Source organism: Lynx rufus, unplaced genomic scaffold, assembly GCF_022079265.1.
Source record: "Lynx rufus isolate CCGP_SWC_20201006 ecotype Redwood Valley unplaced genomic scaffold, mLynRuf1.p SCAF_8, whole genome shotgun sequence".
Lineage (NCBI taxonomy): Eukaryota > Metazoa > Chordata > Mammalia > Carnivora > Felidae > Lynx > Lynx rufus.
This window is the reverse complement of record NW_025814896.1, coordinates 74,611,169-74,627,351: the sequence shown is the minus strand read 5'-3', so window position 1 is coordinate 74,627,351 and position 16,183 is coordinate 74,611,169. Positions and strand designations below refer to the sequence as shown.

Here is a 16,183-nt window from a genome sequence, read left to right as displayed (position 1 = left end):
TCATGCTCTGTCTCTCTCTGTCTCAAAAATAAATAAACGTTAAAAAAAAAAATTTAAAAAAAATATAAAACTGCCTTAAAATAATCATAGTGAAATTACCTGGGTTGATGAGGATTGTGTACTTTCTCCAATACTAGCCTAAATAAAGAAAACTAAAAATGACAAAAGGTCCTTATACTCTTTAACACAGATGTTTATATTTGTTCTTTCATGATGGAATAGAAACATTCTTGAGTATTACATCTAGAGTTAACACGTGGCAGTTAACTACAAATGTCTAGTTGTAGCCCTGTCTTGCCACTTTTCTTGGCCAACCAAGCATGGCAGGATAAATCTAAAAATACGAAACTATTCAAGAAAACTATGGGGGGGCAGAGAATAGGAGTATTTGGTTTGCCAAACCTTGAAATATAAAGCTATACAGAATAAAACAGTGTATTACTGACCCAGAAATAGACAATTTATGCAACAGAAAATAGAGACCAGAAGTCATCCAGGTATATGCATGGGAACATAATACATTCTAAAAGTTGCATTTTCAGTCTGTGAAGAAACAAAGATTATTTAATAATTCATATTGGAGTAGCTGGTTTGATATCTACTCGTTTTTTTTTTTTTAAATGTATATTTTTGAAAGAGAGAGTGTGTGAGCAGGGGAGGAGCAGTGAGAGAGGGAGACACAGAATCTGAAGCAGACTCCAGGCTCTGAGCTGTCAGCACAGAGCCTGATGCAGGCCTCAGAATTGTGAACTGTGAAATCATGACCTGAGCCGAAGTCAGACACTTAATGGACTGACCACCCAGGTGCCCCTGATGTCTACTTTTTTTAATACCAAAATCCCATCTGCTTTGAGGAGCTGTTAAAAACAAAAAAACATTTTAAGGTGATGAGGGAAGAAAAAGAAAATCTGGGCATGGGAGAGTGGGGTTGAGGAATGACACTAGCAGAAAATTGGGATATTTTAATAATATTGGGACTGGAGAAATAGTTTTCAGCATGATATCAAAGCCAAAAATGTAAATAAATTGATTAAATTTGACCTTTTTTTTTTTAAGTATATGGCAGAAGGGTGCCTGGGTGGCTCAGTTAAGTGTCCAACTTCAGCTCAGGTCATGATCTCACTGTTTGTGTGTTCGAGTCCCGTGTCAGGCTCTGTGCCAATAGTGCAGGACCTGCTTCAGATCCTCTGCCTCCCTCTCTCTTTGCCCTTGCCCTGCTCACACTCACACTCTGTCGCAGAAACAAACATTAAGGGGGAAAAAGTATGTGGCAAAATTAAGCTGAAAGGCAAGTAGCAACTCAGGGGAAAAAATGTATATAACATGAGAGAGGTTTCATATACAAAGGGATTATATGGATCAGTAAGAAAGAGCAATAGCAATAGCAATTGTTTTAAATGCAAATAAAACTAAGTTACTATTTTTCAGCTTTCATATAGTTGAAAACTCCCAGTGTGGGTAAATATATGGTAAAACAAATGGACATTCTCATATACTTCAGATACTGTTGACAGGATTGGGGCAAACATTTTGGAGAGTGTTTGGTAAATGTGTATGAGTAACTTTGGCCCTAGAAGTTCAACATTAGGACTTTGTTTTGAGAGGATAATTTGAGTAAATGAATACACAATTGTTGAAATAATAATTACCTACAGAAAGGTTGAAAAAATAGTACACTGAACACCCATATACCTTACACCTAGATTCAATAATTATTAACATTTGCAACACCAGAATTGAAAACATTAAATGACCATCTTTAGGATATCAAACAAATTACATAATTGAATACTCTATTGTTTCATACATTGATATAAAAAGATGTCCTCAGCCCTCAACAAGTACAAAAAGATCAAGATCGTACCATGCATATTTTCAGACCACAATGCTATGAAACTCAGAATCAACCACAAGAAAAAATTTGGAAAGGTAACAAATACTTGGAGACTAAAGAACATCCTACTAAAGAATGAATGAGCTAACCAAGAAGTTAAAGAGGAAATTAAAAAGTACATGGAAGCCAATGAAAATAACACTACAACCCAAAACCTCTGGGACGCAGCAAAGGCAGTCATAAGAGGAAAGTATATAGCAATCCAGGCCTTCCTAAAGAAGGAAGAAAGGTCTCAGATACACAACCTAACCTTACACCTTAAAGAGCTGGGAAAAGAACAGCAAATAAAACCCAAAACCAGCAGAAGGCAGGAAATAATAAAGATTAGAGCAGAAATTAATGCTATTGAAACCAAAAAAACAGAACAGATCAATGAAACCAGAAGCTGGTTCTTTAAAAGAATTAACAAAATTGATAAACTCCTACCCTGTCTGATCAAAAAGAAAAAGGAAAGGACCCAAATAAATAAAATCAAGAATGAAAAAAGAGAGATCACAACCAACACAGAAATAAAAACAATAATAAGAGAATATTATGAGCAATTATATGCCAATAAAATGGGCAATCTGGAAGAAATGGACAAATTCCTAGAAACATACACACTACCAAAACTGAAACAGGAATAGAAAATTTGAACAGACCCATAACCAGTAAAGAAATTGAATTAGTAATCAAAAATCTCCAAAAAAACAAGAGTCCAGGGCCAGATAGCTTTCCAGGGGAATTCTACCAAACATTTAAGTTAAGAGTCAACACCTCTTCTCTTAAAGCTGTTCCAAAAAGTAGAAATGGAAGGAAAACTTCCAAATTCTTTCTATGAAGCCAGCATTACCTTGATTTCAAAACCAAACAAAGACCCCCACTACAAAAGAAAACTATAGACCAATTTCCCTGGTGAACATGGATGCAGAAATCCTCAACAAGATATTAGCCAACCAGATCCAACAATACGTTAAAAAAAATTATACACCACGACCAAGTGGAATTTATACCTGGGATGCAGTGCTGGTTCAGTATCTGCCAATCAATCAGTATGATTCATCACATCAATAAAAAAAAAGGACAAGAACCATATGATCCTCTCAATAGATGCAGAGAAAGCATTTGACAAAATACAGCATCCTTTCTTGATAAAAACCTTCAAGAAAATAGGGATAGAAGGATCATACCTCAAGATCATAAAAGCCATATACAAAAGACAAATGCTATTATCATCCTCAATGGGGAAAAACTGAGATCTTTCCCCCTAAGGTCAGGAACAAAACAGGGATGTCCATTCTCACCACTGTAAAAAGATGTCCTCAACATATTATTGAATGAAAAATTAACATACTATAAGACAAGCTCAGTAAGGTCCATTTTTACAAATGTAATACACACTAAGTAGACATTTGAATACTTGTAGTAGCAGTAGTGATCTAAAAGTATAGAGGTCTTCAGTAATTTTTGCTATCATCTGAATACTTATGTATTAAGTCTTTATCAACAGATTTTATAAATCAAAAAAACAAAGCTGTTTCTACTTAAAAAATGTGTACTACTATGGATATTAGGAAATTATATACAACAACTAATAGATTAACATGTTCTCTTTCAGATTAAACATCCCACTGCCTTAGGATTAGAAGTTGGCCAAGAAATTCAGGTACTTGTATTCAACTTTTTACCCTTAATGTTGTAAATTATATCTGAAGTTTGAATTTTTTTTTTTAAGTAAGCTGAAAGAATCAAAGCAACATCTGTGATTTACATTATTTATATGCTGTGCTTTTTAAACTTTAGGTTTGCTCTTAAATAGACTCACTAAAGATTTAAGATGCAATTCTTTACCCTAGCTTATAGTTTAGTTAGAACAGTAGTCCCCTTTAGAGCTTTTAAAAATACATGAGGTCAATGATGACTGTGCAGTGATTTGCAGATAGGACAGGAGAACCCTGAAAATGTAATAACTCTGTTGAAGGCCTCGAATGTCATATTGAGGAGTTGAGACTTTAATTGCTTCTACACTGCTTAAGGCTAAAAGTTTTTAAGTTTGATGAAAGCCATGTTGTTTGACCTTTTCTATAGTCTTTTATGAGTGAATAAAGGAAGTCATTGCCAGTCTGGTGTGGTTTGGTTTTGTTTCTTTTGTTTTATTGTTCTTCCATACCACATTCCAGCTACACCTATCATCCATGACCCGGGTAGCTAAGGTTTCTAGTTTATTCCCAATCTGTAGTCCCATTGTTCAAGTAGCCTCTGGAGAAGAATAAAAACTAAGATATATCTGTATAAGATTGTTTTTTTAACATCGGAAGGGACTTTAAAACTGCCACAATTCCCCCTGATTTGTGTTGTCTAAGGTCAAGCCAAATAATCTCCAGTGTGATAGTCCTTTTTGAGAAATAGTGTAAATGACCCAAGCATAATCCTATATAGTTTATAGCACCATTAGGCTCAGAAATCCCTTATCTAGAATCATTGACCATGGCTTTCATTGTTCTTCCAGTGTAGAGACCTGGAAGGCACAGATGAGTCTAACAGAAGATTATAATTGGACAACTAAATGCTGGTCTCTTTTTTTTATAATCACTGTTTAACCAAATTATATTTATTAGCATATACCTCTACTTAGCACTGAGCTATGCTTTCAACAGACAAGTAAAAACATTAATCAGTGTTTTATTTGCACTATGTAAATTTAAATATCTTCTAATTTGGATGTCAATCACTGTACTATAACTTTCAAAGTAAATTTGTTTCTTTAATATAGGTGAAATACTTTGGACGTGATCCAGCTGATGGAAGAATGAGGCTCTCTCGTAAAGTGCTACAGTCTCCAGCTACAACTGTTGTCAAAACTCTAAATGACAGAAGTAGTATTGTAATGGGAGAATCTGTTTCACAGTCATCATCTAATTCTTCCCAGTGATTTGGTTGTTTTAAAGAGAATTCTAGAATGATATTCTGTAGAGCAAAATTTCAGTAGCGTCTTCTAATGTATAGATTTATATATAGTATAAATATATTCTAATGATTTGTATTAAAATGCTCATTTTATGTGGTCTATTTTTTTATTTTAAGAGTTACTTCTATTCTTATTTTTATGTTATAAATGAATAAATATTAAAACTAAACCATTTATATACATCTTTAAAAAGATTGCCCTTCAGTTCCTATAATTCCAAAATAGCTTAAAACCTTAGAAATAATAGGTAACATTTGCTACTGTAATGGATCTCTTCCTACATATCTTCTTTTCCTTCTTTGTATATAGTTGTGACAGTTTACCCTTGGTCATGTAATAGCTCACCTCTGCACAAGTGCTGTACTTGCCTACAACTTTCACAGACTGGGACTTGCTGTATTCAAAGCCAGTTTCTTTAGTACAGTTACCAGATATAATAAGGAGTTGAAGAAGCTAATTTGATCTGTTTTTTTAATGATACACCATCTTTCAAATTGGTCACAAAACCATAAATGTAGTGGAATAAATATTATAAATGGGATGCTAACTAGAATGAGGGAGTACATTTTTCAAATTTAGCAAATATATTTAGACTATTTAGAAAATACAGGAAAATCATTTACTCATCAAAAGGATCTAGGTCATTTTTTGTGTATGTTGCTCACATAGGTATGTTCTTGGTATAAAGGATGGAAAGACCTTGATTTTCAGTTAATGTTTGAAACAGTCCTATATAAAGGCTGTTGACATAATTATTAGTAATAGCTATAAAATGTTCATTTCCATGATTTTATTTATCACATAATCCACAAAAAAGTGAATAGCTGATGGAAGCCATAATTTAGAATATGCAATCCTTTTATAACTCTGATAAAATGTTTGTATATTCATAACTCATACATAGTTTATAAAATACTGGAAATTTAGTCAAATATTTTTAAATGTATTTAAGTCCATAAATACTGATTATATAATATTTATTATATATTAAATAATATATAATTATGGTAGGTACATTTTCTGAAATACTTAAGATTAATTGAAAATAACATTAAATATAAACTATATGCTTTGTACATTTGATTTTTCTCTAATAGTGACCAAAATCTTTCATTTCTCACTTTGCCTTCTAAGACCTAAACTTTAATGGTAGAATTTCAAAATAGTAATTTATGTTTTTCTTAAATTTCTATTTTTCAGAGGGACTCCCAACTACTACTACTAGGAGAAAAATGAAGCTAGTTCTTAAAACTCTGGTTCCATAAAGTGACAATACAGCCCACTAACAAATCTCCAAAAAGATTCCATTTCCACTTAAACCAAGAGCTTACACTTTATGTCTGAACTTTTATTTTTGTCTTCAAATATTGATAGTTTTCTCTATTTTCTTTTTTTTTTTTAATTTTTTTTAACGTTTATTTATTTTTGAGACAGAGAGAGACAGAGCATGAACAGGGGAGGGCCAGAGAGAGAGGGAGACACAGAATCTGAAACAGGCTCCAAGCTCTGAGCTGTCAGCACAGAGCCTGACGCGGGGCTCGAACTCACGGACCGTGAGATCATCACCTGAGCCGAAGTCGGATGCTTAACCGACCGAGCCACCCAGGCACCCCAGAAAGTTTTCTCTATTTTCCATGAAGTACTTCTAAAAGTGCATTTAGTTGGTTGCAGTTGGTTGAGGATCCGACTTTGGCTGAGGTCATGATCTCATGGTTTATGGGTTCGAGCCTGGCATCCAGCTCTGTGCTGACAGCTCGGAGCCTGGAGCCTGCTTCACATTCTGTGTCTCCCTCCCTCTCTGCACCTCCTCCACTTGGCACTCATTCTCATTCTCTCTCTCTCTCAAATAAAAATAAACATTAAAAAAATGGAAAAGTTGAAAAATATTTTAAAAAATGAAAGTGCATATAATTATATGCTAAAAACGCTATAAGAACTAAAACTGAAGTGCCCATCTTTGGTAGTTCGTGCACTATAGGTACGTACAAGACTTTTTCCTTCATATTCTTAGTTACTGTGATAACCCCTTGCCCATAAATTACAGTTTGTATACAATCATTTTTTCTTCTCATAGAGTATCTTACACTTCCAGATTTAAGATAGTATAAATATATCTTTCTTAGCTCAATTATGCCAAGCATAGTAATCATTCATTTATTCAATACTTACTCTGTTCCAAACACTATTAATGTATCAGTATCAAAACAGATGAATCAGTAAACATTTACAGATGTATCAGTAAACAAAACAGATGAAGTTCCAATGCTCGTTCTAATGGATGGAAGCCAACAGTAAAGAAGTATATAGCATAACAGCTAGTAGGTTCTTTAAAGAAAAACAACTGGGTAAAGGGATAAAGTGATTAAGAAAAAGTACTATTTTATAGCACAAAAACAGACACCTAGATCAATGGAGCAGAATAGAGAACCCAGAAATGGACTCATAAATGTATGGCCAACCAATCTTCAACAAAGCAGAAAAGAATATCCAATGGAAAGAAGACAGGCTCTTTAGCAAATAGTGTTGGGAAAATTGGACAGCGACATGCAGAAGAATGAAACTGAACCACTTTCTTAAACCATACACAAAGATACATTCAAAATGGATGAAAGACCTAAATGTGAGACAGGAAACCATCAAAATCCTACAGGAGAAAACAGGCAGCAGCAACCTCTTCAACCTAGGCCACAGCAACTTCTTACTAGACATGTCTTCAGAGGCAAAGGAAACAAAAGCAAAAATGAACTATTGGGACCTCACTGAGATAAAAACCTTCTGCACAGCAAAGGAAATAATCAACAAAACTAAAAGGCAACCAACAGAATGGAGAAGGTATTTCCAAATGATCTATCAGATAAAGGGATAGTATCCAAAATCTGTAAAGAATTTATCAAACTCAACATCCAAAAACCAATCCAGTGAAGAAATGCGCAAAAGACATGAATAGACACTTTTCCAAAGACTACATCCAGATGGCTAATAGACACATGAAAAGATGCTCAACATCACTCATCATCAGGGAAATACAATTAAACCCACAATGAGATACCACCTCACACCTGTCAGAATGGCTAAAATCAACAACTCAGAAAAAAAAACAAGATGTTGGTGAGGATGCAGAGAAAGGGGAATACTTTTGCACTGTTGGTGGAAATGCAAAGTGGTATAGCCACTCTAGAAAACAGTATGGGGTTCCTCAAAAAACTAAAAATAGAACTACCCTATGACCCAGCAATTGCACTACGAGGTATTTATCCAAAGAATACAAAAATGCTGATTCGAAGGGGCACATACACCCCAATGTTTATAACAGCACTATCAACAATATCCAAAGTATGGAAAGAGCCCAAATATTCATCAACTGATGAATGGATAAAGAAGGTGTGGTGTGTGTTATGTGTATATATATAATGGAATATTAATCGGAGATCAAAAAGAATGAAATCTATTTGCAACAATGTGGATGGAACTAGAGTGTATTATCCTAACCGAAATAAGTCAGAGAAGGACAAATATATGATTTCATTCATATTCGGAATTTAAGGAGCAAAACAGATGAACATAGGGAAAGGGAAGGAAAAAATAAGAACAGAGAAGAAGGCAAACCATAAGAGACTATTAAATACAGAGAACAAACTGAGGGTTGCTGGAGGGGATGGACTAAATGGGTGATGGGCATTAAGGAGGGCACTTGTTGGGATGAGTACTGGATGTTATATGTAAGTGATGAATCACTGGGTTCTACTCCTGAAACCAATACTATATGTTAACTAACTTGAAATTAAATAAATAATTTTTTAAGAAGATGAGAAAAAGAAAAAAGCTACCATTTTAGATAAAACTAACCAGAATGGCCTGAGTAGGTAACATTTAAGCAGACACCTGAATGAAGAGCGGAGGAAGATGTGCCACTATTCTGGAAAAAGAATTCCAGATAAAGGCACTAACAACTTCATATTCACTCGGTATTTTATGTTATAGAGTAGCCTTTTCATTTTATAAACCAATTTAACATAGTCTTACTTCTTAATCTGTGCCTTCTCTTCACCAGAATTCGCAAATTTTATTAAAGAAAACAAGTCAAGAGGAGGCCAGTGCAAAACGATATTTCAAAGCATTTAATCAGGCAAGAATATGTTTGTTTACTTACAAAAAGAAGGTAGACAATGAGATCATGTTAAAGCTCAAGAGGCTGTTACAAAATTCTAGGCTAATGAGAGTTGAGACCAGGTAGGTAGACAATGTAAATGAAAAACTAAGAATATGTCTTGGTATCAAAGGACAGAAACCAACATAAGCTAAAGCAAAAGAGGGAATTTATCCCAGGGACAGGAATTTGTTTCGCAGAAGCCAAGTCACACTCCCTGTGGCAGAATGGCACCAGGACTGCTAAGTCATTATGAACTGAGGCAGTTCTCTCTCTACAGTTGTTTTGGAGTCTCCTGGCCTTATTTGTACTTTACACACAATAGCTTATTCTTCTATGCAAATGTTAATGTGATGTATCAATTGATTTGTGGATATTGACCATCCTTGCATCCCTTAGATAAATCAACCTCAGTCATGGTGTATGATCTTTTTTTTTTTTTTTTTTTGTTTTTTGGTCTATTTATTTTTGAGAGCAAGAGAGAGCATGAGCAGGGGAGGGGCAGAGAGAGAGGGAGACAGAATCCAAAGCAGGCTCCAGGCTCTGAGCTGTCAGCATCAAGCCCGACATGGGGCTCAAACTCACAGACCACGAGAATAACCTGAGCCAAAGTCAGAGACTTAACCAACTGAGCCACCCAGACGACCCTTGTGTATCTTTTTAATGATGTTGAACGTGGTTTGCTAATATTTTGTTAAGGACTTTTGTATTTATGTTCATCAGGGTTATTGGCCTGGCCTGTAATTTTCTTCTCTTATGGTATCCTTGTTTGAGAAGGCTAGTATTACATCTTCTTTGCATGTTTGGTAGAAATTCACCAGTGAAGCCATGTGGTCCTGGACTTTTGTTTGTTGGGAGGTTTTTAATTATTGACTCAATCCCTTTGCTAGCAATTGGTTTATTCAAATTTTCTATTTCCTCAAGATTCAGTCTTGGATGATTATATAGTTCTAGGAATTTATCCATTTCTTCCGGATTGTCCAATTTGTTGGCACATAATTGTAGTAGTCTGTTAGGGTCTTTTGTATTTTCATAGTATCAGTTGTAACTTCTTTCATTTTTTATTTTATTTGAGGCCTGTCTTTTTTTTAAATTTGTGAGCCTACCTAAAGGTTCATAAGTGTTGCTTATCTTTTCAAAGAACCAATTATTCATTTCATTTATTTCAACTCTGATCTTTATTATTTCCTTCTTTCTACTAACTTTGGGCTTCATTTGTTCTTTTACTACTTCTTTTAGGAATAGAATAAGCCAGATCTACAGGTAGCAGCTCTCAAGGTATGTAAATATATAGTCTTGTGGGTCTGCAATCAATAAACCGTACTGACTTTCAGACCAGGAAATCTGGAGGTAACCCCAGGGTAACAACTGCAAAACTCATGGCTATAGACTTACATAAGCTCCTTTCTGGGAGGTATCAATGAGCTGTTATGTGGCCATGGGAGAGCACTAATATGGTTATCTCCCGGCCCATCTTCTGGGGGCATCTCTATAGTTTTTGAATATATGGCAAACCTGAATCCTGCACCTCAGGCTAAAGCTCTAGGACAAGAAAATATGCCTTTTTCACATGAACACTGGGGATATATTTCAGTCTGCTGTTTGTGCAGTGCCTTGGAGGTGGTAACCTGTCAAGGACTGATTATTTCAGTCCCAGGGGGTCCAGAAACACCGTCTCGCCCTGGCCACCCGAGCCAGGTGCTCAAGGAGTGTCCCTTGTGTGAGCTATACATGCCCACAGCCTGGCAGGGTGGGCCATGGAGGCAGGGCACTAGCTAGAGCAGGGTAGGCCTTGGCTGAGAGGAGGGGGTATGTGTGCAAAAATGGCCACGGCCAGCACCAGTCCCAAGGCAGAAGGAGAATGCAAAAATGGTGTCTGCCAGCACCTCTGTCCCGAGAGTCCCAACAGGTTCCTGTCTCTCTAGCAGATGCTATAAGATTAGCAAACTTACTTTTGTGCTGGGTCCTAGGATGAGTGGGTCTGTGCATGAGGCCTTTAAGAGTGGATTTTCGGGGCACCTGGGTAGCTTAGTTGGCTAAGTGTCCGACTTCAGCTCAGGTCACGATCTTGTTGTTCATGAGTTTGAGCCCTGCACTGGGCTGTGTGCTGAAAGCTCAGAGCCTGGAGCCTGCTTCAGATTCTGTGTCTCCCTCTCTCTCTGCCCCTCCCCCGCTCATACTCTGTCTCTGTCTCTCAAATATAAATAGACATTAAACCAAAAGAAAAAAAAAAAGAATGGATTTTCCATTCCCTAAAGCCCTCTGGTTTTCCTGAAGTTGATTTTCAAGTGCTTTGGGGGCTCATCTCTCTGATATAGTTCCCAAATACTGGGGTGCCTGATAAGGAGCACAAACCTCTCACTCCTCAGGGACAAGCTCTGTATTAGGAGATCCCTTCCAGTTGGTGGTCTCTGTGCCTGCAGGGGGTGGGGGGGGAGGGTGGTTCTTGCAAGACCATGTATTGCCTCTCCTACCCATCTCAATGTGGCCCTTTTATCCTTTCTTGTAGAGATGCTGTTCAGCTAGCTTTCAGGTCCTTTTCAGAGAGAATTGTTTCATATGTAGCTATAAATTTGTTGTGTTCATGGGAGGAGGTAAGTTTAAGATCTTTGTTACTATCTTGAACTTCCGCCCTATAAATTATCGTAATAAAATATTGACAAGATCTATTGGGACCAAGTAGATCTATGGGAATATAAGGATGGTAAGAATAAGAATATACAGTAATTCATTATAAAGATAACAAAAGAAAAACTATATGATCACATGCAGAAGAGGCAATTTATAAAATTTGCACAAGAGAGTTTAAAATATTAGGAAATGTCCGTAACTTAAGTGGTATCTATCAGAAATTAAGAATTTGTATACAACACTGGAGACATTACCATTTAAGTAATGTTTTCAGGAAGAAAACAAGAATCACCACTATTACTATCATTAGTATTCTCAAGTCATAATCCACATAAGATTAAAAAGAGGTTGAGAAGAACAAACACATTTGCAGGGGATCTAAAAACCATTTAAATTGTTACAAAACAACTAGTTACAAATAATAAGGAAGCAGTAATCAGATAAGTATGCCAAAACAAAAAGGTTATCTTCTCTAGAAGTCAAAAGCTTCCATGGTGTAAGCTCATTTCTATTCTCCCATTTTCCAAGCTTTGAAGAGCTATGTTAGCAGTTAAGTATGCCCCATCCCCTCAGGTCCTGACCTGGGTTAAGTCTTCTGTTTCACAGGTATCCCAAGTCAACAAAATCTTAATTATCCAATCTTAACCTCCAGCCCCTTGATCAAGGACCCTCAAAATCCAATCCCAAGTGTACTCCTCTGGCTCTTTGCTAGTACATGCTAGATGATTATTTCAATTCCTTCAGTGTGTAATCTCTTCCTCCCTTATCAGTCCCAGCAGTCCCTGGGCAGATGATGCTGAGATTTAACCCTAGCTACCACAGTCTCTCAGCTAGGAGAAAAAATGAGACCAACTATAGAAAGAGGTCTTTCTGTAAGCAGAGGGAATTGTTACTTCTTACTAGGATGTATGAGCCACTTCTGCAATTCCTGAGGGCCCAGAGGTGTCTGCAGAACAAACTTTTCAGGGGTACTCCCATTGTAGCTGTGACTCACACAGAGTCAGAACACTGAGGCTTTTCTTTCCAGGAAGCAGCTTTACTTATGTCAGCACGGGCTCAGCAGGCTAAGACCCAAAAGGCTGAGCCCCCAGCACAGTGGAGCTGGGCGGGGGGGTGGGGGGGGGAATTTGTACAATTTTTGCCCCTTTGTCTCCCATATATGGTAATATACAGTCTGAATGGGCAGTCTATGTTACAGAGTTGTGAGGAATGTCACACACGCACACATAGATTGACTTATCTTGTCTTGAGGTTTTCCCCACATTCCTTAAGAGGAGAGGCTCTACTGAATTCCCCCCCACCCCGCCTTAGATGCTCAGATACCCTATTTTGGGTCAAAGAGCATCATCTTGGTTTAGAGGTTTGTATTTCTGTAACATCTTAACATGCGGCCATTTTCCTTTCAACCATTACCTCAATGAGGCTGGAGATAGACCGTATAACCAGGGGAGATACACAAGCTCTCAAAATCAAGAGGATAATACCTATGAGGGTTTTGAATCCCCTGAGAGTTGAAAATAACCCCCCAGGGTCCCAACTTCAGCAATCTTTCTCATTCGATCTGTGATCTCCTCTAGACTTTTCCTTTATCACCTACCTGTAGGCTTAGGTTAAACTTTCCACAAACTCCTCCCTCAGAAGCAAGTAAGTATCTAAGTCCAAGCGATTTTGATAGACAGCATTGTGCATTTTCAGTTTGCTGCTTGGCTAGTAAGTTAAGAGCTCTGGCAGTTTCATTGGTTACAATTTCTATAATTGCTTGTAGTCTGATTACACAGTTTAGCATAAATGGGAGTGTGGTAGCCCCAGGACCCATCCTGTGCCCAGGGCTGTAATATTGGATTATAACTCAGGAGGCCATTCATCATCTTTCCAATTGCCAATTTGTAGGGCACATCGTTTCCTTTGAGTCTCCCTGTCCCCATACATTTGGACTCCCAAATGTTCCCCTTTGGCAAGTGGAAGCAGGAAGATGGATGAATACTTCCCAGCACACATGACCCTGACAAGACTAGGGCAAGTACTGTATAGGCTGTCCTTCCACCTGGAGCCTGCCATTTGATGGCTGTGTCAACATTGTCCCAGGCCTCTTGGAGATGAGAGAGGTTGGACAAGGGGCAGGGATCTGGCTCAAGGTGATCTGGGGACCCCACCATTGGGTTTTCCAGGTGGTTGCGTTATAAAATCTTTGGCCTAGGCACGTTAACCTTCCAACAGAGATGGTAAACTTTCTTCCCCATCAAGCAAGGCAGTTTTTCTCAGTAACAGGTTTTGAGGAGCCAAACCCTGATAATAGGACTTATTCTGTTCCATTATAAGGTTTCCGGGGATCTAATTCTCTAGCCTCCCATGGCCATTGACCCCCCAGGTTGATTCCCCTGCATACATAGCAAGAAGAGATCTTTAGAGTCTGGGCTAAAGTCTCTGCTAGGGCTAGAAACAAGTTAGTTCCTTGCTATGACTGAAATGGGAAGGGGGCTACTTCTTATTTCTTCATAGAAGGAGTGGAAGACTTGATGGGACATGGTTGGATGGGCAGTAGTGACTCTACTGAAATATAGCACAGTTCCCTGGGTGTCTGCCTCGCCCATGGATCCGGATGCCACTTCGGGTGCCCCATCACCACTTGGAATCTCCTGGGTTAATGATGGTAAAATTAACAGGGTTATAGGCCTTTGATTGACAACCTGATGTAGCAGCCCCTTCTGAAGGAGCACTGTTGTGCTTTCTTGTTTCCAAGTAGCCCATGAAACACACCTCCAGCTGGGTCATAAAAACTCAGGTGTATAGGCACATAAACCATTTTCCTCACACATATATTTGTCATTGAGTTGTTATTCCCACTCCCAATCTAAGTCTCCACATGGTATATTGAGTCGCTGGGCCCTTTGTGACATGTGCCTGCTGTTTTCGTATGGCAGATGCCTCTGGGCCAATACCTATAACTGCACATACGTCAAACAGCATTGACACCAGTCATTTGCAGTTAGTAATTTGTGTCCAGCTGACCAACCCACCCCCCTTCACCCCGCCCCGAGGGGGCCTTGGTAGGATCGGACTTCTAACCAATCTTCACTGGGAGAGTATTGTGGATCAAAGCAAGTGTATTGACTCTCCCACTGGCAGATAAAATAGGTGGTCTGCAGGTCCCCAGGACTTTTCCTTGGCATGTGAAGTGGGTATGGTATAGTAAGGTCCAAGTGATTCCCTGCCCTGACCTGGTTTTGTCAATACATGGGTCATATGACGAAGAATCTAGGTCTACAGAAGAAGTCCAGATTAGAAGCAACCAATACCAACGAAGCATCCTATCCACAAAGAGGTGAGTGCTAACAGAAACCTCTCACACTTCCAGCCAGCCGGGACAGCCTCTGCCAATCCTATGGTGAAAAGTAGAGCAAGAATCACAGAAACAGTGAGAAACAAGGGGTGGCAGTACATCACAGTAAGGAAACAGATAAAGAAAATAAGGACAGTCTGTTTGTTCCACCAGACCATCAATTCCTCAAGCTTCTGCCATGTGTAGATTAATCAGGTTCCAGAATGACTAAAGCAGGGCTGCAGTTTCCCAGAGCCTCTGTCGTTGCAGACTGCTTCCTCTGTGTGGTCAGCTTGCACAGCGTTGAAGGATCAGGAATGCACTCTCAGTTTTGAGATGCCAGCTTCCCTCTGCTGTGGTGAGGGAACCCACCTTGGCTACCTTTACTGCAGTAGGGGGTGGACAAAATGACAGTGAACAGGCCCCTCCAGAGGGGTTTTAGGGGTTGGACACTTCACTCCTTCATGCATACAGCATCTCCTGGTTTAAAGGGATGAGGGTCTGTGGTCAGATTAACAGGTAATCGCTCCCTAACCCAGTGGTGTAAGGTGGTCAGGGTAAAGCCAAGGGCCTGCATCTGTTGCCTCAGGGTCAGATTGCCTATCTCATTTAGATCCCCCTCTTATGCCCTTGATAATGTGGTAAGGGTGCCCATAAAGGATTTCATAAGGGGAGAACCCCATTTGCTTACTGAGGCTACACCTGATTCTTTTTTTTTTTTTTTTAATTTTTTTTTTCAACGTTTATCCACCTCTGGGACAGAGAGAGACAGAGCATGAACGGGGGAGGGGCAGAGAGAGAGGGAGACACAGAATCGGAAACAGGCTCCAGGCTCTGAGCCATCAGCCCAGAGCCCGACGCGGGGCTCGAACTCACGGACCGCGAGATCGTGACCTGGCTGAAGTCGGACGCTTAACCGACTGCGCCACCCAGGCGCCCCTACACCTGATTCTTAACAAGCCGATTGGCAACACCTGATCCCAGTGTAGGTGGGTTCCTGACATAGTTTACTTAATTGCAGCTTCAGGGTTCAGTTCCCTGAAGGTCCCAGAGGTCTGGGGTCTGTATGCCGGTATGCCGTGTGTAACTTCCAGGTGATCTTTAACCCATTTGCCACCAGTCACACCACCTCCACCATGAACGCTGGCCCATTATCTGACCCCATAGTGATAGGGATCACAAATCGAGGAATAATTTCTTTTAGAAGTCGAGGTACTTCATGTGCCTTTTCTGTGCAAGTAGGGA

General features: G+C 38.8%; 1 protein-coding gene across 2 annotated transcripts in view; it reads left to right on the top strand.

Annotated features, from left to right (window-relative positions):
* Window positions 1–4,922, top strand: part of PNPT1 (polyribonucleotide nucleotidyltransferase 1) — a 48,571-nt gene extending 43,649 nt beyond the window's left edge. For both annotated transcript variants that reach the window (XM_047068829.1, XM_047068830.1), the window contains 2 exons: window positions 3,492–3,539; window positions 4,647–4,922. In XM_047068829.1, the coding sequence (XP_046924785.1) occupies window positions 3,492–3,539; window positions 4,647–4,805 (207 nt within the window). In that variant the 3' untranslated portion in view covers window positions 4,806–4,922. The remainder of the gene's footprint in view (window positions 1–3,491; window positions 3,540–4,646) is intronic.
* The last annotated feature ends 11,261 nt before the right edge of the window (window positions 4,923–16,183 follow it).